Genomic DNA, 23,787 nt, shown 5'->3' on the forward strand with positions numbered 1-23,787 from the left:
GGCTCACGGGTCAATAATCCTGTCCCGGGATCTTCCATATACAGTAGTCCAGCTAGTGTTCCAAGTAAAACAAACCCTGCAACGTGAAAAAATAATCCACAAGCTATGTGTCTTTTCCACAGACAGTCATTTTTTAACCTGTTTTTATTAAGTAGTGTGTAAAAATACATTTATTGTGATTGACAGTCTGCTACAAGATGAAATAGAGCATAATCGAAGATATTTTCACAAAAATTTTCATATGGCCTATTTGACAATTACAGTGTTATTTTACTAATATAGATACACTATAATTATTTTCTTTTCATGTTAATATTTTGAATTATATTTTATATTAATATTATTTTTTTCACTTGAATTTTGATGTTTTAGTAGTTTTGATGCGTTTTTGTCATTTTTATTATTTTTATATTTGTTTATATAGTTTATACATTTTTATCTATTAGATTTAGTTTTTATTATTTAACAAAAATGAGAAATTATGTCTTGCCAATTAGCTGAAAGTAAATAAGGTTATTTTATTGTATTTTATTTATGTATTTTTTATTTTGAAATTTTTTTTTTTTTTTTTTTTTTTTTTTTACTTTTAAGTTCACTATACAGCCCTGCTGACAATGTATAAAACATTTATTTTTTTTACATGCCAGGTAAATTGTTCTGAGTTCAGATAAACATTGTGGAAATAGTTTGTGCTTGTTTCACTGCTATCTTGTACCGAGAACATGTGAGTACACTTTCAATGTGAGCACATATGTGCCATTGATCAAATATCAATTTATCTTCAAAAACAAAATACATCAATATTAATCAAAAAGAAGGAAACTCAAACTGCTACTTTGGGAGTTTGGTTTCCCAGCTTGAGTCTCCAGATTTCTGAAGAGCAATCAGCAGAGAATTTCCTCCGAGTGAATCACTGAGTGACTATTACAAGTGTTGACTCTCCCCGCTACTGTCACTTGAAAGATGTTATTTAAAGTGCATGCCTAGATTCCAAGCATGCTTAGATAGAACAGTGAATAACTGGATCACATGGCTCACGGCTTAGGATGTACAGAGAGCTCACATAAGAGTTCACACACAAGTGAGTTGTTTGTTCAGGCACATGTTTTTCAAGTATCTTTTCTCTCAGTTCTATTACACACTGGGCTTAGACCGAAAACAACAACAAACACAACAACAAAATTTCACTCAGAAATGCCTAGTAAGTTTCAAACAAAAAGAGTAAGAGAAAAACAAAATTTTGAAGGCAAACTGAAAGAGTATTTTCTTGGAAAATGCACTCCAATAGTCATTGCTTTACAGTATGTACAACCAAAAATAAAACATTTACAGTGTACATTTAGATTTAAAAGAGTTTTGTAACTCCAGAGTTCTTAATTTTATTAAAATAAAAGACACAAAAGCACAAATAATAATGCTGAAAAAAAAAGCTGTAAAAACAATTTTCATTCATAAATTGCTAGTAAATGTCAAATTAATACAACAAATAAATAAATAAATAAATAAATAAAAAATGGTATGCAACGCATTGGAATTTTGAAATAGAAAGGCTGAAATAGTTAAATGCAATATATCTCAACAATCTGCAACATGCAGTAACAATATTTAGAAATCACACATTCATGTCTAAATCTGAATCAAAGTCTAAGTTTGGTCAGTCTGCACCTTCTACATTGCTTGCATCTTTTTCCATCAAAAAAAAAAAAACATGATATGGTGTTCGCTGGCTGTCAGGTTCAGCTACAACTCTAGTGACAGAAATTTCAGAACATGTTGGAGCATATTCCCCCCACCCCCCCCCTCCCCAGAAAATCAGCATGAAAAAGAAGTAGTGACATTTCTGCATGCCATTTTGTAATTAGCAGGTACTGTATATCAAATTTGTTGACGTGTTTGTAGAGAAGCTAAGCTGTTGGTAACTGTGCTTTGAATAATTAAACTAACTGGTGAAAAGTGTGCATGCAGCACCATGCCAAAGCAAAAAGTACATGCTTGGACAACAGGGGTCAGCAGGTCATCAATAAACTTCAACATTAATGCTGCATCTGTAAACCCTGGCATCTGGCAGAATGTTCTCTGTTTAGAAGATTTTATAGGGACCAGGTGGATGTACTAATAAAGACTCAATTGTCTTGGATCACACTGAGTAAGGTCTGTTCACTAAAGATAAGTGTTATGAGACCATAAACCAATAATATTAGATCCCATAAAGAGGTTATTCTTTCACTCTTGCTCTCGCTCTCTGTGTCTATTTGTCTGTGTACAGTATATGTTTGCTAACTTTATATTACAATACTCTTATGCATCTCAGAAAAGTTTGTTTTATAATTGATCAAATAAGTGTTTACAAAGGATCCAAAATGTCATTCTTCACTACATAGAGTGCTGGCCTTCAGGCCCCACATGATTCTTTACATGTAGTGTTTAATGTAGTATGTGACATATTGTATGAATGTACCATTAGCTTCTTTATTTTTATACTTTCAATAATTACATTTCTTTTCTGCATTGTCACTTTAATCTAATGAATTTTTGTAAATTGTGCATTAGGACATTATGCAACCAGCTGTGCTGATTTTACATCAGAGCCGAATCAGAATGAATTATTCTGTCAGGCAGTTCTAGATCAGCAAAAACCCATAAAATCATTTTTATTCATAATGCTTCAAGACATTCCAAAACAGCAAAAGAAGATGAAGAACTGCACTTAAAAATGACCTACAAAAATACCTTTAAATCCACTGATCTCCACTGAAATCATTGTATAATACAATGTAAATCAATCTTGAAAACAGTTGCTTAGCTTAACATTTTTGTGGAAACCATGATACATTTTTTACAGCATTTTTTAACAGCATTCTTTCAGTCTTTATTGTCACTTTTAGAACTATTAATTGCATCCTTGCTGAATAATACTGCTTTATTTTAAAAACCAAAAACACCAAACCCTTGAATGGTGGTGTATATCTACCTTTCTTGTCTTTTGAAAGCAAAGGCATAGTTCATCCAAAAATGAACATTTACTAAAAAGTTACCCTCAGGCCAAACAAAATGAGACTGTTTCTTCATAGGAACAGATGAGGAGAAATGTACATTACATTGCATCACTTGCTCACCAATAGATACTTTGTAGTGCATGGGTGCTGTCAGAATTAGAGTCCAAACAGCTGATAAAAACATCACAGTATTCCACAAGTAATCCACATGACTCTAGTCCATCAATGAATGTCTTGTGAAGTGAAAAACTGTGTTTATAAGAAGCAAGGTAATCATTAAGACATTTTAAATTTAAACAGTTGTTTCTGGCCAAAATGCCAGTTTATAATGCATAATGACGCTTCCTCCAGTGAGAAAGAACATCTCCTGTTGCCCTTTCAAATCAAAATCTACAACATATTTGTTTAGAACTGCAGACTGTTTTCACTTATAAACTTGATCTGAGCACAATTCTTAGCCAGAAGCAATTGTTAAAAATGTCTTGATGGATTTGTTTATTAGAAACATGCAGCTTTTTCCTTCCCAAGACGTTAACTGATGGACTCATGTGGATGCCATGTGGATTATTATGTGTTAACTTCACCAAAGCAAACAAATCCCTCAATAATGAAAAAAAAGATAATGCTACTGTATCTAAATTCTTTAACCCTTCCAAAAGGTGAAGTTCATGGGAAAACAAGTCTGCATCTATATACACAGAGCTCATGCTTCATCAGGTGCATGTGTTCTTATGTTAAAAACTGTGTAAGTGCTAAGTGAACATCTCTGCTCTTCTCATTAGTCCAGAACCACAGTCTCCGAGGTGCTATTGCTTTTCCATCTTAACCACTTGTCTGCATAACAGCTGACAATAAATCCATCATGTTTCATACTGATAATTTAGCACATTAGTAAGTCAACACCATCGTGGTAGCAGGAGAACTGCTTCGTTGATGGTGAGGCCACCCATGCTTGTAATCCATTAATATCCAGGGCACCATGGAAACATGCAGATGCTTAATAGAGAATAATAAAATAATAGAATAATAAAAGAATATAAAAGCGGATTATGAAAACTTTTTAATTAAGTCAAGGAATTTTGTAAAAACACTAACTCTAAATGCAAACATAACAGCGTTTTCTACAGCATTAAAAGCAGCAGATGTTTTGCACTGACTAGATTGTTCAACACTACTAAGTTTACTAAATAAGAACTATTTACTTGCTTTAGTAAAGTTAGGCCATGTGTCCACCAAAGCATTTTTTCCTAAGGCAAGCATATTTTTTTATCAATTGTTTTCAGTGGAAGCGCCACATTTTTTAAAATGCCAGGAGCGTGACGAGGCACTGCATCAGCAACATTGTGTAGTCAGTCAGAATGATACTTTGGTTGCATTTGAAATCCTATAAATCTACTATATAGTACTACTATATAGTTGGCGAAAAACAGTATGTATATTTTTAAAATATGTAGTGAATTTTGTGTAAAATTTTTACATAATATTTCATTTTTATTTAATAATTTAACTTTAGCAATAACAGTTAGGGTGTGAACAGATTGAGTGTTGCTGTTAACCAAGACTATTTAAAATCAAAAGATGAAATAAAATAAAATAAAATAAAATAAAATAAAATAAAATAAAATAAAATAAAATAAAATAAAATAAAATAAAATATACATATTAGATGAAAAACTCAAACTTTAAAAAAAAAAATTGCTGTGGCAACTCACTGAAAAAAATAGGCTATAAAATTGTTATAAAATTGCTAAACATATAAGTAATTGAAAACTGAAATAATATATAAATAAATGATAAACAGGAATGTTACAAAACTAAAAAGAAATAAAATGACAAAATGCAAAAATAAATAAATAAATAAATAAATAAAAACAATGAATAGACTCTTTCGACTCAGTTATTAGTAAAAGCTCTATTAGTAATAACAGTAACATTAAACAGATTCATATTCTGCTAAAGAAAAACATTTCTGAGCTTGGAGTTATGTTGTGTTTGCTCATTTATACATATCGGAGAATGCAGCTTGTTATTGTTAGGTCTTTTGAAAACAGCTATTGTTACACCACTTAAAATGGAGTAGAATTTGTATTGATTGAAACGTCTTTAATAAGCAATGTTCCTCACTCTAAACTGACTGAAGGAAAAATCTGAAAGACTGAGGAATTGTGGGAGAGACACAGAATGTGATTGAAATGTAGTTGAGGAAGGCATATATGGAGACATAGCGAGACTGCGGATAGCTGAGTAACAGAAATGAATATCTTGTTTACTACAAACTCAGCGTGAATGGAACCATTTATCACCAGCTGAATGAAACGGGGAAGAGATGAAAAGCAGAAATGACAAAGAATGAGAAAACAATAGGGAACGAATAAGACAGGGGTTGATATAACCAGTGCCGAGCAGAGATAAAAGATGTAGCGGCAGTTTGAGACCAAACAAATGTGTAACAAAATCCTACTGAAACAAGACGTAAACGTCTGAGAAATCCAAGGTGCTTGTTTTCGAAAGACACCTGCAAAGATGCATTTCTTAAAGGTGCGTTTTCATAACACTGGAGTAAGCTTGCTTTGTTGTCTGAGATAAGAAATTAGACTGTGCTTGGATGCCCTGATGTTGATCAGGACGCAATGATGAAGGGTTGGGTCACGGTGGGGGCGTGCAGATTGCAGCATTGCTTTTATCTTTGACCCACGATGCGCATGTTTGCACAAAAACAACCTTCGCTTGGCCATTAGATACTGCTTAGACAGATAAATGTGTAGGATGACGGCACTGAGCTTCCATTATTACACCCATAAATCCTGATTCTGATCTGCACGGCAAACACGCGCATGAAAGCGCTCGACACACACCAACCCACATATCAGCGCTCCATCTATAGAGCACAGCTGTACGATAACTTCTAAATATGATGTGATATCTTACAGTGCATTATGACGATTGCTCCAAACATATGTGACTGCCCGTGAGTAATGTTTTTTAATATATAGCATTTGTACCAATGGCAATTGTGCCCATTCATCTTACAAAACTTATTCGGCGACGGGGAGACGTTTGAGTTAATAGCAAATGTAATACTTCACCAGAAATGTGTTTTGGAAAAAAAGTAATATTGCTTGTGGATAAGCACTGTATCAACAAGATTATTAGAAAAATTTACCATAGTAGCCATGTTCTGAAAAAAATAAATGTGGGATGTCACGATGTGGGAAGATTTGCATAACACTGCCTAAATGTTCACGCAAAGAAAGGCAGCGTAACTTTTATTCTCGCTGTTGCTGTCGCCGCCATATTGTGGAGACGCTGTGTGTTTTGTTGTGAAAATACTTTGTTTGGCCTTCTAAAAGAGGACACAACTGGAAATCAGTGGTTAAGTTGTATTTACAACACTGTTCCAGAACAGCTCAACCCAAATATTCAGATGTGTGCAGCGCATTTTACGGAGGATAAGGTCTGTTTCCTGGGAGAGTAGCCTATAATGCCGGTGTCTAAAGTGTTTCTATAAAGTGGGGCAAATCCAACTTTGCAAGGACAGTCTGGCGCTTCTGACTCACGTACTTACTGAATCTGTATGTTTTCATATGTAAAGGATTTGCCACTGATTATTCAAATGCGAGTTTTGAGCAGTGTAAAGTAGCACTTGTTGTTTGTCGTTTCTTCAATCATAAAAGCAGACATGGTTTTATGTTTACACAACGCGATTTGCAACGCAACGCGTAAAAAGACAGTATAAGTCATTATAATCAGTAATTATGTTCCCACTGGATGCAACAAATGCCTTGTTTATAATGGGTTTTATTGTTTTGGTTTTGTCTGACTGGTACATGGCATCACAGTATGATAAGGGGCGTAACAATCAGCGTACACCTTGCATTTCAGAACGATGAGCTTTGTAATAATCGATGTGTTTCAGAAAGTGGGGCATAGAGGAGCAACAATAATGTACATTATGTGGAAAATAATGTTTTTTGAACCTTAAACTGCATAAACAAATTGCATTACACCTAAAATAATGTTCTTTTTAGCAATGTCATATGACCCCTTTAAACATACTCTAAAAAAAGTTACACTTTTACCTTAAAGTACATTAAATTATTGTTTCAATAATCTTTAAAGAAGTACACTATTTTTATGTGCTAAGTAACACAGAAAACAAAGTCTCTTTCAAGGGAAGTCGCAACACCTCCGGGCAGCTCAAACAAGACCAAGTCCTATTGAAATGAATGGGAGAATTCTGATAAATCTCAAAAACTGCGATTAAATTATACATTTCAAATCAGCAACAAAATCTGAAATGAACTGCCCCATGAATGTTGTTTCTTATGCTCAAATAGCATTTAAAAAGCTTATTTTTCAGGCTAGACCAGCCAATGCGCTTATGACTGTGCAATGTGCTCTAGCCTCCGGTTTCTATGGGAACCGGAGCTTCTAACAGCCGCTACAGTGATGACTTTACCAATAGGGTCTTTCATTTAGAAGGCGGGACTATCCCACAATATTGCGCGTTGCAGTTTCTCCAATCCATAAGCATAGGAGTTATTCGTCTTTGTATTTCTATAGTCGTTGATAGAAAAGCACATGTAAAATTTGAACTGTAATGTGTTATTTGAAATTCTGTATACTAAATTGTCAATTCATCACAAATACGCAATTACTAAAATAAATAAATACATGACATTTTGGTTTAACATAAATGTTTGTCAATACATTCGGCAGTACATTTTAACCACATTTCAATGGACATAGAAGTAATAATGAGTATATTTTTTTTACATGAAAAAATTATTATAATTTTACATAAAAGACTTAAGTCCTACTTAACTGAGTCAAAAACACTGTAAAATCCAGCTAACTGCATTTAATATAAATGTTTTTAAACTATACTAAATTTCCACTAATTTGCAGTTAACATGCAATTAGGTGTCTGAAAACATTACATTCAGTTTTCACTTTTTAAGCATATCATTTCTGCAATAAGGATCATTTATGTTAAGTATTAAGTATGCTATATAGCAAGTTATTATTTGCATGTTTCACTTTCCTATTATGATGTATTTCTGATAGAAACAAGGAATTTAATAAGAGAGTATTTAATTATAGTAGCCTTATAGTAGCCCCAGTTAGATTCTAATAGCTTCTCGTCAGAGCTGAATGTGTGTCCTAACAGTTAGTATACTGAGAAATTTAGAAGACATTTAGAAAACAGTCAGTTTAAATGCAGACAAGCAAATTATGTTGCCAACAGAAAACAGAGCTTTGGTACTACAGTACATCAGTCTTAAACAACAGAGTGAGAGAAGAGATTAAAAGTATTTCACAGTAAGTGCTGAGGAGAGATTTAAGAGCTCCTGGGCAACATGCAGGTTAATGGGCGACTCAGCTGCTGCCAGGTGGGAGGAGGAAGAAACTAGTACAGAATAATAAGAAACATCTCTCTCTCACACACTCCAACTACCCTTAAAACATGATAGTTGATGCTGAAGATTGGTATCTTAACAGAAGAAGAAAGAGAAAGAAGCAAAAAAAAGTACTGCTATGGTACCGTTGAGTGAGGTTATCACATGGTAAAACCTCAGTATACTGATATATACAATACCATTAAACAATTTGGAGTCTATCATCTTACTCAGCAAACACTCATTAAATTATCAAAAGTGACAGTAAATTAGCATATTACAAAAATGTCTAAAGGATCATGTGACACTGAAGACCGGCGTAATGATGCTGAAATTCAGCTTTGCATCAAGAGAATAAATTACATTTTAAAATACTTTAAAACAGGATATTTGATCTATTTAGATATTTGATCAAATAATTGTATCCCTGGTGAACGTAAAAGACAGCAATGTACACTGTGGTACTGCTTGACTACCATACTCATAAAAAGGACACTTTAGGATACATAATAATAATAATAATAATAATAATAATAATAATAATAATAATAATAATAAAGAAAATACTTGAAAACTGATCTTTTTAAAATGAGTTAATTTTGAATAATGTGTAAATTAAATTTGACAAACTAATATTATATCAGCTATTTCATCAGCATTTGATCACTTAAGTTAATTTTGAATATTGTGTAAATAAAATTTTCAGCAATTTTGTCTAATTTGATTCAATTTGGATAAAATTACATACATGTAATTTATTAATGTATTAGTGTATTGAATTGAAAAACCCAAATTGATTATCCACCATTATCACCAAGGTTTTACCATGTTATATTTTTATGGTAATATTTTTTTCAGAACGACTCATAAACTCTAAGAGGAACTTAATTTGATCAAGTTTACAAACCAGGCAAATTATGATGTGATTCGTGCGATGTTTGCATGGAAACTCTATCAGTAATAATGTGCTAATGCGCATAGAGTGGGCTGGCCATCAGAGATAGCCTTGTTCGTGGACCTTTTGATTCACCCTTTGTTTTGCCATCCTACTCTACCATGCTCTGTCAGCACATGTGTTGGACTTTCCTCTAATTAAAACATGACCATTAGAGGAATGCTAGAGCTTGTTTACCCTTATTGAAATAAGCAGCTCTGCCTCCCAGTGGAGTGCGCAATTAGCTGAAGCCGAGCCAATTAGGAGCTAGAGCTTATGCTCGTGGCATTCAGCACAGTGAGTGGCCATCCGATTAGAGTTAACAAACAAACAGTGATAGTACTTTAGCACCATAGAGTCATATTTGTGTCAAATTTCAAACTGTGTTTAGATGCATGCAAATATCAAAGGGGTCAAAGTTTGCCTGGTTAACACAGTAACTCTTTTGCCTCTGCTGGTAGATGTCGAAACTACACCAAAAAAACACCTTTCTCCTTTGATGACTATTCAAATACCATGTTTTGCCAGTCCAATATCTAAAGTCCCTCATTATAAACCTTCTACTTTATACTGATATATATCAAAACAGTTTTTGAATGTATATGAGCTCTACGTCCTAGTGAAATAAAATGAAATAAAATAGTTGTGGCTGTGTGATTTTGCACTCAAAACAACACAAGGCATGAAAGCACTATATCAAAGCATAAATGAGCCTCTTGGGCTTTTATGGTTCAAATGTGGAAACGGCAAGAAAAATGTGTTTGTTTTGATTGTAAGATGCATGTTATATCAGACAAATTCACACGACTCGCACTGCTTTATCAATGCTGACAAAGTGTAGCTGCTGCTTTCATGATAACAGCTACATTTTCAAGGATTGAGCTTGAAAAACTAATAAAGAGAACTTGTCACTGAAAGAAATCAGTAATGTCTTTTATGCTAATATAGTAAAAGTGAAGAGTAAAATAGTATTGACAAAACAGTAATGTATACAAGAGCACAAAGCGGAGCCTAAATAGACTGACCACACCAAACCTAAGATAAACCTTTATGTGTGAGTGGTAATACTGATTATTAATCAAACACAAAGCACACATGAAACACAAGTTAGCATTTGTTTGAGGACTATTTAAAGAACAACACATTTTGAAGCTCTACATTTATTTACAAAGCAGATCATTCATTAAAATTGTGGAGAAATGCCCACCCAAAATATTGCGATAGTAGTAGTAGTAGTAGTAGTAATAATAATAATAATATTTTTTTTACAACCTATTATTGTCACAAATAATTCCTTTCTGAGCTTTTCTCAGCATATATAGAATATAGAAAATTGATTTATATAACAACAACAACAACAACAATAATAGTTGTTATTATTAACAAATTTAACATGATTAATGATTACCTTGTGTATTATTGCTCTTCTAAACTTATTGTAAAAAGTAGCCTAGATACATTATAACTATATTCTGTATAGCATGTTTGTGTTATGAAAAATTCTGTTATTGGATTTGAAGTTATGATGCACTTTCAGACAGTGATTTTAACTCTGACTTATGAAGCCTGTGGAAAGGCAGGGATACCGAAATAGCACATTGTCAGTTTGTTCAGAGGTCGAGGGTAACTTTCTATCTGTGGGATGGTTAAAGAGTCTGCCTCACCTCACACAAACCTCCCTCTGCCTGAAAAAAGAGAGCTGAGGTTAACACCATTACAAGGTGAAGACGAAACCGAGGGAGCACTGGTTACTTGTCAGGAAGCTATAATGGATAGCAGAAGTAATACACTGCGATACTGCCAATACTGAATGCTTCTTGCCAATAGAGAGTTATTCATTTAGTTCTCACAGTTCATTTAGAGTCATTCGAAGCACAATATTTCATTCTTCAGAATAAATTTCACAACATGAAATTAATAATGTCTAGTACTCCACTGACAAATTGTGAAGTATTCTATCATCAAATTCTATCATTAAAGCAACCAAACCAAAGTTATCCAAATCATGTATGGACACTTTCCATGAGTCTTGACAGCATATAACTGTAAACATTTTTATTTTTACTTATTTACTTACTTAACTATATCCAGCAAAGCGACATAAAGGCTTGTAGAATGTTACACAAATAATTTCAAAGAAATTATATCTTCTAAAAACCATGAAGAAATTGCATCACAATTTTCACAAAAACATTGTTAAGCAGCACAACCATTTTTAACACTGATACTTAATGTTTCTTGAGCATCAAAGCAGCATATCAGAATGATTTCTGAAAGATCGTACAGTATGTGATTGACGGTATCTGACTATAGGTGCTTGACCAGTGCTGTAACATTACTCTCGATAACAGCAGCTGAACTTTTCTTTGCAACTGAAAGATGACTTCAAAAACTTTCATAATATCTGAGAATATGCTATTAAAGAATGGCAGATACATCATAAGGTCTGACTTTAGTAAGATTTCCCAAAGTGCACAGGAAGATGCATGACGCCATGAATGATATGAAACTCAGAACTGCTGAAAGACTTTTTTTGTTGAATGATTAAACTGCGCTAAAAGTGTCTCTCCATGGGAGGAGAACTTTTCCCTAAATGTCAAAGCTATAAGAAAGAGCATGTGATACAATATTGCACAAAATATATGTTAATACAATAAGTGGTTATTGCAATAACTGTACCTTTTCTTCATCTTCTATTTCTGTACATTTGGTACCTTACTGTTTTTCTGTTGTATGCATTGTATTTGCATATTTTACATTGAATATATAAAACAAAGCTTAAACTAAAGCTAAAAGTCAGTTTATTTCCATGCCTTTGTGCCCTAAAAATGTCTTAGTTAATTGCACGGTTGACACAGGGGAACAATTGTGGCTTAGATTGTGTCATTGTGTGTGCGCATGCAATGGAGGAGAACATCCATGTCATTTATCAAGACCGGCCTGGGCTGGAGCTGATGAATTGAACATCACATCCAGCTGGACACTTCCATTTCACAAAGAACAGCTCTTTTGCCAGCCAGTGTGACAGACAGCCCAGAGTAAGACTCGACTGAGCTCACAGCGGGCAGATCACAGGCCACATATGGCAGAAAGCAGCATGTAAGACATCAGTGTGCCTTTGAGACCATTAATCGCTTTAGTATTAATTGTAAAATTGGGATTTAGTGTCAAATGACTGGCACTGGAAAAATATAGGACTATAAAAGAGCACTGTGGCTCAGAACTGTGTGTGATGACAGAAACACTGGCCTGTCACGGCACAATAGAGCATAACGGTGACCACACATTTGCCAGCGGCCCTGGTTCCGGAAGTGTTTTTCCCATTCATTTTCTCCACAATGGCTTTAAAACATTCTTCAGTGAAGACTTAAGCCACAAACTAAACCAACCAGAGAGAAATCACAACGTTGCAACCTTTAATTGGAAGATGAAACATAAAATAGAATTGGACAGTAGACACGAATGAATAAAACACTGCAAATGACATAAACAAAAAAGATTTGACTACAATATTATAAAATTATAATATAAATATTAATATATCATATTACGTGTAATTATAGTATATAATATTTGTAATTGGCTACAGCACACAAGTATAAAATAAGTATACATACATGCGCATATGCATATATATATATATATATGTGTGTGTGTGTGTGTGTGTGTGTGTGTGTTTTATTTATTTATAATAATAATATAGCAGTGCTTCATGGGAATGGGCAATCACAGCAGAGTTATTTTGCCAATAGTTTTTCATTTTGCATCTAGTTTTTAATTTAAATGGTAACTTCTATGATTGGTGGATTTCTTTATAGGATTCATAGGGAATGTAGTTCTTCACTGGCATACCATTATGGGCCATTTAACACAACTGACTTGTTGCTCCTACATAAGCTTATGTCAATATTGCTTAATATCAGAGCACAAAATAAGTTTATATATCATTTATTTGGATAAAATGAATGTATTTTTTACTTTTGAATCACTGCTGTTGCACTATACAAAGAAAAATGTAATTTTCAACTTAATAAAGGCTTAATCCAGCCAGCACAAAGAGCTGTGTTTGTGTATTCACACTAAAGGTCATTCTATATCTGTTTGCATGTCTTCTCAACTTCAATTTATACTTTGAATTCGCATGATTGTGCAAATGTGCTTAAGATTACAGAACGTACATGTTTTCTTCCTGAATGCTGAAAGGCATCATTAAAATGCTACTGGGTCCCAGGTGGGCTAGCAAGACCTGGATTCTCCTGATGAGCAATCTGTCCAATCGGGCAACATATTGTCAGGGCTGTCCATAATGAGCAGACAACATGTGCTGTCATGCAAATGAGCACAGGCTACTTCAGCACAAAACATGTGGCGCTGAGCTACTAATTTTCCTTTTTGATCTCTGGCTAATTCGCCTAATTAGGAAGGCAGTTTCAGTGTGGACTCTTCTGTATGGGTGTTTACACTCCATTCTAATAATATACCAACAATATAGCATGTTTTAATAAATATCACTGCAGCAAACTGAATCCAATCGCACACACACACACACACACACACACACACACACACACACACACACACACACACACACACACACACACACACACACACACACACCCATAAAGTCTTACTAAAGTGAAGATAAATGCAGAAAACTATTATGGTGAATTTCACAAAAAAAAAAAAAAAATGTCACTTGCAAATTAAAGGCAAATTTAAGAGATTCTGTTTTTCATAAAGACAATAAGGCCTATTTCTAGGACCATTAACATTTTACATTGTGACATTATTTTAATGATAATTAAGTACAATTTCCTACTAAATTCTAATTGCCTTAATATGTTCTGACATTTTTTTCATTTCGCATTAATTCCAAGGGTGACAACCAAGGGTGATTCTCATTTTACAATAAAAGGTTTTTGCTTGAATTTTAATAATAAATAAATGAATAGGTGGTGTGTGTGTGTGTGTGTGTGTGTGTGTGTGTGTGTGTGTATACACAATATATATATATATATATATATATATATATATATATATATATATATATATATATATATATATATATATATATATATATATATAATTTAATTAAAATCTGTACAGATACTACTATGTGTAAATTCCTCAAAATCTGTACTTATTTGTCATAAAAAAAAATAATAATAAAACGCAAAAAAAAAAGTTTCTAAGAATACATATTAAAGATACAAAAACCTTACTTTTAATTCATTTCTATTACTTATGTAATTTCTGTAATCCATTGACTAATATTTTGGAGTGCCATATCACAAAAACAAGTAAACGATAAACTTTATAAAAAGCTTGCAGTTACCTTCAGCATCAAATATATTTTAATTAATCTCAAAAGTAAATGCATTCATTTCCGCAGTCTACAACCGTGAAATAATATCGAATCTTACATTGTTCCCTTTATTATATCAATTAAACATCATTATCAGATCTCAGTACCATAATGCTATATATCTCCAAATGACATCTCAAGCCCAAATATTGTTTTTCTTTCCTCAACCACCTTCAGGGCTGCTCAAATCCATTCTAACATCTGGAACCATCAGTCACAGCACATCCACAAAGGACAGAATAATGACTATCATCATCATCATCATCATCACCACCATTATCATAATTAGCATTGTCATATGAAGATCGCATTCCCTAGGGAATCAGTGTTGGACTATAACCAAAACTCTTACTAAAATTTGACAAGTGAAGAGACTACAATTTGCTGCCATTTGCTGTGTCCATGAGTGGTTGTAGGGGTGTTGTTATGCAGTTACTACGGTGTTCTGAGGGGTTGCAAAGTCAAAGGAGGCCACCAAAAATCAATAGATTATTTGTTAGCAAGTCATTAATTCAATTTGAGGCTGAGGTTATTTACTTACTTACTTACTTAGCGGCATAAAATAATAAGTCTGATGACTTCACTTCTCAGTAAATTATGAGTTCAAATTGTAAATCGCACTTCTGTTTATTCTCTACATTTTCTCTTCTTGCCTTCTTCTGCTGAAACCCTCACTAATGAATCCTTAAGAATTGACTCCAATTCTGAAAATGAGGCAGACGCAGATGGCGGGTGAAAGATGTCATTAACCACACACCCTAAACCTCTCTATCCTAAAAGCCCTGCAGGTCTTCATGTTTGAACCATCCTTCTGTTAATACCAACAGGAGGAGTAATCCAAATTAAAATGAATAAATCAAAAAAGACAAAGGTGTTCTGTTATTATTTTACCTTTTAAATAAACAAATAAAAGACAAACCTTTTCATAATTTCCCCCAACAAATCCAAAAATAAATAGAAAGAAAGAGAGAATGACAATTAAGTATAAACAAATAAACAAACAAAGATACATATAAACAAAGTAAAAATAAACAAATAAATAAAAATATAAAACGAATGTTAAATAAATAAATAAATAAAAAGATAAAACAAATGTTAAATAAATAAAAATATAAAACAAATGATAAATAAATAAATAAATAAATAAATAAATAAATAAATACAAGTGGTTCTATTTAAATAACTACTGGGCTTGGTCAGTATCAGGATATTTGATAGTTGTTAGTTTAACCACTCAGTTACATAAATCCATACACATTACAAATCCAGGTATAAGCTCCTAACATATTTAAAGAAACCAGTGCATTTTCTAAAATTTCTCTACACAGAAAAAGAATACAGCTGTAATGCTTTTCGCACAGCTAGACACAAGTACACAAGTACAGCACATTTTAAGATGTTCCGGTAAATCACAAATGCCATCTTTCAGAGAAACTGATGCCATTAGGGACGTCATTTTGTGACAGCACTCCAGTATGTCTTGCACACTGAGATGTGATGTTTTTATACAGTTATGATGAAGATACTTCTCTATGACACATAAAAGACCATGTAAAGAGGTTTCAGAGCTCCGGGTTGTTTCTCTGCTATCAGCGATGCTCAAGTTCAAGGAAAAGTTCACTTCCAGAATAAAAATGTCCTGATAATTTACTCACCCCCATGCGATCCAAGATGTTCATGTCTTTCTGTCTTCAGTCGCAAAGAAATTAAGGTTTTTGAAAAAAACATTCCCGGATTTTTCTCCATATAGTGGACTTGAATGGTGGTCCACCGGTTTTAAGGTCTAAATTGCAGTTTCAATGCAGCTTCAAATGATCCCAGCCGAAGAATAAGGGTCTTATCTAGCGAAGCGATCAACCATTTTCTTTAACCATAAAAGTTTTTATACTTTTCAACCAAAAATCTAAAGCATTTATTAATCTCAGTCAATGTTAATTTCAACAGCATTAAATAATGGGACCCTACTGTAAAGTGTTACCAACACATATCTAAGTGGTCATGATAACTTTGGATAATCCAACGAATGAAAAGCGCCTCATGTAATTTTTATTTTACCAAAGCCAAAAGATAATGTGAGACTTATTTGTTATGAATTATGTAACACTTGAATTTAAAGGTCACATATACTTTGGTATAAACTGTATACCAGAACTCTAACATTACATGGTCCATACAATCATATAATCCAGCCTTGGTTTAGACTGTGCCCCCAGTCAAGTTATTATAGTTCTGTGAAACATTAATTTGTTCATGTGTATTAAATTACATTCATGCAATGTACTGTACAGCCCATTCCCAGCAGCTACATGTAATTCCCATCATTCCATGTGCTGGATATCCCAGAGAGATAAAATAAGAAATGAATTCAAATAGTAAGGGGGTGTCCAATAACTCACTGCCCAACCCTTAGACTTTAGCAGTGGCCAGCTATATATAGGTAGTAAAACCATATGGTAGACTCCAGCATTAAAGAGGCTCAACTGAATGCAGAATGATTTGAAAGAGCATGAGAAAAATGATCCATCTGTTCAGTTAGAGACTTAAACAAGTGAGCCAGTAAAAGTGCTGTGCTCCGTGACAAGATTTTTCTTAATTTAAATATAGCATCTACTTTAATTCAAGTCTGCATTATAAAGTTAAACCTCTCATTTCGTGGTACAGTTTAACTGATCTCCTTTCATCCAAAACTTTCACTGCATTGAGGAAAATAAGTGATGAGCTCTCCACTGTGAACATAAAGCAACGATTATAGATTCTCACAAGGTCTTTTTAAACCAGTAATCCAAGGTGACACACTATCACCCAACCTTCACAGTAGGAGTTTTATGAACCTTTAAACTGAGAGAAACTGCAGTGATATTTCTATAGGATTGCGACGTGACATCTGCCCTGTATCTCACATAAACAGAGCAACAGAAGAGAGGTCATGAGGCTTGATGGACACAAGAAGGCACGGAGATGTTGGAGTACAATCGCTTATCGCTCCCTCCCGTTTGCTCTCTCTCTTTCAGTCCCTCTTTACCCTTCTCTCCCATTAACTACCACAGCTGCCATTTCTGAGCACATGCTCATTTATTACAGGTCACTGGCACACAAGGAAGAGTTTAAGGGGACAAAGTGACCAGTGTTTCGAACCCGAACACTAATCTGCAAAAAAAAAAAGTAATAATAATAATAATAATAACAATAATTATATATATATATATATATATATATATATATATATATATATATATATATATATATATATATTATATATATATATATATTTATCATTTTCTGTTAATCCATATAACCATGCATAGTTTTTGATAAAACAGCTCAACAAAATTAAAAAGGGAGGAGGAAATGCTTTCCATATCTTTGCATGCTGACAAGTAAGGTCATTAGTAAAATTAGTACACAGAATAAAATATACAGTATTTTGTCACAAATTCACCAGTCATTTTGTAGAATCTAGTCAAATTAAGTAGACATCAACACAGAAAATTTGCATGACAACTTCAATTAAAACCATCTTTAAGAAACCACCAGTAAAATTATTAATACTTTCAAATTGTGTAAAAATAATCTAATTGTACAAATTTTCCCTTTGCAAGCATAAACAACATTTAACATTGGAGTCTATGGAGTTGCATTTTTCTTACCATTGAATTTCTAGATTAACATTCAATGAAAACGCAAGGCTTAAGACTACCAAAAAAAAAAAAAAAAAAAAAAAGGGAGGGACTTATTCTGAAATTTCAAACTCAAAAAGAACATTCTGAATATTGCCAAATTATAACTGCTAGTTGCTAGGCAACCACACATCCCATCTATCCCATAATTACACAAAATATAATTAGCCACAGATCCTTCATGCACGCAAAGTCTAGTAAGTGTTTTCAGTTATTGTTATAGCTGTTCAAAATGTGGAGGAAGAATAATAATAAAAGGCCAGAGCAACAGCAAACATAAAAGACAAGGAGGTTGTGCTACATCAGAAATAACCTACAGAAATCCAGGCTAAAACTTGAGCTGTCTTTAGATGCAGTTTGTTGCCTCAGTTTCAGATGTTGTATGCCTGTTTAAATGATCACATTAGTATGGGAAGTAACGGATCACAGCTGACGAAGAGGCAATGAGCCAAACAGTTCTGAGAGGATGGAGAAAGACTGAGAGACAGTGAGGAGAGATTGAAGATGAAGGAGGTGGACGATGTCTTAGAGGCAAATGGACAGAAGCACAGAAAGAGACCAGCAGGCGTTTCTTTTCAGAGAAGAATGTCAAGTGGTGGAAAAAAACAACCCTTAAGCTAGTGAAAAGGACAATTATTTTGGCTACTCTGAAGTTCCCTGAAAAAAGCAAACAAAATAAAGTTGAAAGCCAGTAAATATAATTGGCCAATTAAAATCAATTAGTGTGTGTGTATGTTGGCAGGTTTCACGATATTTTGAAAAATCACAATTTGCAGTTCTGAAATTGTGGAATATAATAATTATTAATGTTATCACAAAAGATTATTGTTGAAACATTATTAATCATTAAATGTCCACATAACCACAATAAATGTCCTTCTACTGTAAGACATGGACAACAAGTGTAAAGTTATGACTCCATGACAAACAAATTACTAATAAGAGGATTAGGCTTGGCTGAAATTGCAAACAACATTTCCTGCTCATAAAAAATATTCATGTCTAGACACCATATCAATGACAAGCTTAATTACTGGGAGACTCATTCTGGCTCTAAAATGGAGCTTAATCCAAGTTGACGCTGAGTAATAATTTGACTGCATTCCCGAGTCAATATCCTTTAGAACTTAAATGTCAAATCTCAGCCTGGGTCAGATGTTGTGTCATTTATCTGCAGGCTGAGTGAGCTGAAGCAGAAATTAGATATAAAGGAAAATGTATGAGAGAGAAAAAAAAAAAAAAAAAAAAAAAAAATGAACAGCAAAAATATGAAACCTGATGACCCTGAAATAATTTGTAAAGAGTTTTCTGCATGGGGGATTTTATATATATTTTCCACAAATAGCCTCAAGTAAATGAAAAACATTTTGGTACTATAGTGATCTTACAATCCTCAAATTGACTTTCACCTTATAAATACAGCAATAAATGCAAGAAGATGCATTCACTTGTTCAGTTGAAGTAATTTGACCATTATACAAATAATCTTTAATGTACAATGATGTATCATCTCAAACTATAGATAATCAATTAGCATGTCATTCTGACCACGATTGAAATGCATTGTGACCATGAGCCTATAATCAATCAATTACATAAACAATTCAGTCATGTTATTTATTTGAACTACAAACTGAAGAGTAAAGATTATAGTATGAGAACATTTCATCCATATTTGTGCAAATCTCACTAAACCTACCAAAAGCATGTCTAGTAAACGAACAAACAAATAAACAAATGAATGAATGAATGAATGAATGAATTGTTATAAACAAATCTTATGAAAATTGCAAAAAAAAAAAAATCATTATTATTAGTTATATATTATTATATATTATATATTTATAAATGCTGATTTTATTCAGTACTTTTAGATTATAAAAAAACTGTAATAATATTTTACTGTAATGCACTGAGAATGATAATGGCAACAGAAGTAAACTGAGAATATTAATCACTATAATGATATCACAATTTTCTTTTGAGGTAAACAGTGAACATGTTTTGATGATATTTGCCCATTCAGTCAACAGTTATATTCATTATAAGAACTAAAACACATAAATCAACAGCAAAAGTCTGCCTCTCTGGATACATGCTTAACACCGTTTTGCGTCATAACGCTCACTTATATTTGTGTCATGATAAACTCCTTCCAAATTTCTCCTTGTTCATACACTGCACAACAAAACTTAATTCATGCACCGCCAACGCTGAGTTCGTTTCTTACAGTAGGGATGCAGAAATATGCTGAGCAGCTATTTGAACACAGCGTAGGGGTCCGCAGCTCGATGCCAAGCGCGCAGGAAACGCGCGTTCCGCTGAGCGCGCTCCCGCGCTGCGTTCCACTAAGCGCCTTTACGCGCATCGACACATTAAAATAGACTCTCCCCTGACTGGAAGTCTATGACAGCACATAGAACCACATGATATAAAGTTGTGAAATTTATCACAGTGACTGGGAAGAGTCTCAACATTCCCACTGGCCATTCTGGCGTTTCCACCTCGTTCTCTCAAGCTCCACCAACAGGTCAAAATTACACTTACGTTTCTTATTTGAAACATTCAAAAGTCTAAATGGTTTATTATTATTATTATTATTATTATTATTACTATTAATTTATTAATTTATGTTTATTTATTTATTTATTCATTTATTGCCCCTGATTCTTTGGAACATGCTAAGTCATGCAATTTCCACCATTTTCAATTTCATAAAAATCCACCTACAGTGCTTCTTCATCAAATTTGGTTCAGAACACACTCAGACTATTCTTGTCAAAACTGAATAAAATCAATCTGATTAATCAAACCGTTCACATATAACACAATTTTTTTTTTTATTTTTTTTTTTTTTTTTTTGCAGCGAGGTTGACAAACAGGAAGTGGAAAATATTTGCAATGTTTTTGCCTATTGAAACAAAACTTGTCAGATATCACTTTGTCAGATATCAAATATCAGTTTGTGGACTACACCGACTACTGGTTTTGCTTAGAACTTTTCAATTGTTTGGGCTAAAGTCCCGACCTAAGGTCGGCCATATTGTGCATCAGCCATTTTGAAATGCATTTAAAAAACTTTTTTCTTTTCTTTTCTTTTTTAATTTTTTTTTTCTCTAACTCCTTCACCAAATTAGGTTTAGATCATATTCAGACCATGCTGGACTGAGATATCAAATGCTTTCTTTTAAATTCCCAAGTTCTCATGTAACATGTCAACAAGTTTGACAGCAAGCATGCCAGACTAAGGCTGTATCTCAGCAATGCTTTGGTGTATTGACTCGAAACTTTCTGCGTGACATTGGCACAATACCTTGTGGATTTCTTGACAGTGCTAACTATTTATTTATTTATTTTTTTAATCAGCACCATCATCCCCAATATTAAATATACTCTGCTGCTATACTTAAATGAGCCAATCAGTTTCAGGAAATGATAATTATGGATGAAACCAGATTGCCTGGTGCCATATACTGACTACTGATTGGCTAATATTACAAAATAAGCACTGGACGAAATGCATAATCAAACTAGAGATGGTGTGTGTATGTGTGATTCTAATGAATTCCTACTCTGTCCGTCATAAAGACGAGGGGATACACTGTGCCTAAAGCATACACTTCACAATCTTTCAGTCTCCGGTCGTTTAAGTGTAGCAAAGTAGTCGATAACAACAGCGCACACCGGACAAGTGCGCAGCTTGCCAAGACCCTTTACGCACCGGTACTATCACTCACCTGACTGCCCGCTGCTCCTCTGAACCACCACAGTTATGAAGACGAGGCAGAAGAAGAGAGGAAAACGAGCCGACCACATTTCTGCTTATTTTAAGAAGTTATATCTCCATACATTAGCATGATCAATAGAGAATCCGGGCATTGACAGTCCAGCGTCTGCGTCTCCAGCGCGCGCACTCACGTCTTCGTTCCGCAGCACATTCTGTTACAGTAAACACAGCCGGACTGGTTTGCTTTTGCGTTGTTTTTGTTTTTTGAAAAGTAATTGTGTCTAATTATCCGGATTGAACGACTTGTAACCATTTCATTACCTCGATGGATTCGCAACTTCGGCTTGAGCGTCAAGACACGCCCCTCCTTGTGCTGAACACCGCCTACCTGAATTATGAATGGTCAAAAGAGGCGCTTTAGCAGACGAGGCCACGCCCATTAGCGACTGCTTTGCATATACACCTGCTTTCACTGCTGCTATGTCAGCGGCTTTTAAACACTTTCATGCCAAGGATAATCCTCCTGCGAGGGACTCCCTTCATAAAATATAGTTTCATATGTAAAATAGTGTTATTTTCTATCTATCTATCTATCTATCTATCTATCTATCTATCTATCTATCTATCTATCTATCTATCTATCTATGTTTTTCAGGTTAAATGTATTATTACATGCATTTATTATAGTTAATTATGTCACAGAAGTTAAAACAAAACCTGTAAATTAATAACTGAAAAATTCATAGTTACATCCAAATACTGTAGGTTCTAATATTAATATCCAAATAGGTTCTAATACTAGTTTTAATATAAAATAAAGTAACACATTTTCCTCTTACAGCCTTACTATGCTTTAGTGACACTATGAACAGAGGCCTACAGTACTTTATTTATCCATATTGACTATGCTATTAAAATGAGAGCATTTGATTGAGTTATGACCTCTCTGTATATGATGGTTATGGCATACAATGTGGTTTGTGACACTGGTACTTCATAAGTGTATGCATCTGTGTCAGGCTGAACTCTATTAACCTGTTCAGTCCCTAACCACTAGAGGCCCTCACATTACAATCAAGAATGCATTCTTAATGGTGACTCAGCATGATCAAAACCAGTTCCCTCTGTAAGCCATAATCTCCTTCAGAGCAGGTATTTGACAGTGGGTGGTTAGACTTTAACACACAATATACTTAGTATTATAATTAGAAATGAATTTACAGTATGTTTTTTTTTTCTTCTGATTCTTGAGTTCAGTTCAGTGTAGCATTACCATAATGAAACAAATGCTGTAAGAAAACCAATGAGGGATTTACTCAACTTCTTGTGATTCCAAACCAAAACTATGCTGACTTTATACCTTTTGTGGAAAGACAGCAATGGGAATTATGAAAACCTGTCAAATAAAAAGAGTAGTTTTTTTAGTATAATGAGACATCTCTCTCTCTCTCTCTCTCCTCTCTCTCTCTCTCTCTCTCTCTCTCTCTCTCTCTTAAAAAAAAAAAAAAAAAAAATTATATATATATATATATATATATATATATATATATATATATATATATATATATATATATATATATATGTGTGTGTGTGTATATATATATATATATATATATATATATATATATATATATATATAGGACGAGATATTTGTATGGTGGCATATTGATAATGTTTCTTTCTTTAAAT

At 33.6% G+C, this 23,787-nt stretch overlaps 1 protein-coding gene across 1 annotated transcript in view; it reads right to left on the reverse strand.

Moving 5' to 3' along the window:
- Nucleotides 1–22,465, reverse strand: part of LOC109090263 (receptor tyrosine-protein kinase erbB-4-like) — a 145,961-nt gene extending 123,496 nt beyond the window's left edge. Inside the window, exon 1 of the mRNA XM_042716970.1 lies at nucleotides 22,109–22,465. Within this exon, the coding sequence (XP_042572904.1) occupies nucleotides 22,109–22,187 (79 nt within the window). The 5' untranslated portion in view covers nucleotides 22,188–22,465. The remainder of the gene's footprint in view (nucleotides 1–22,108) is intronic.
- Between the last annotated feature and the right edge of the window lie 1,322 nt (nucleotides 22,466–23,787).

Source organism: Cyprinus carpio, chromosome B1, assembly GCF_018340385.1.
Source record: "Cyprinus carpio isolate SPL01 chromosome B1, ASM1834038v1, whole genome shotgun sequence".
Taxonomy (NCBI): domain Eukaryota; kingdom Metazoa; phylum Chordata; class Actinopteri; order Cypriniformes; family Cyprinidae; genus Cyprinus; species Cyprinus carpio.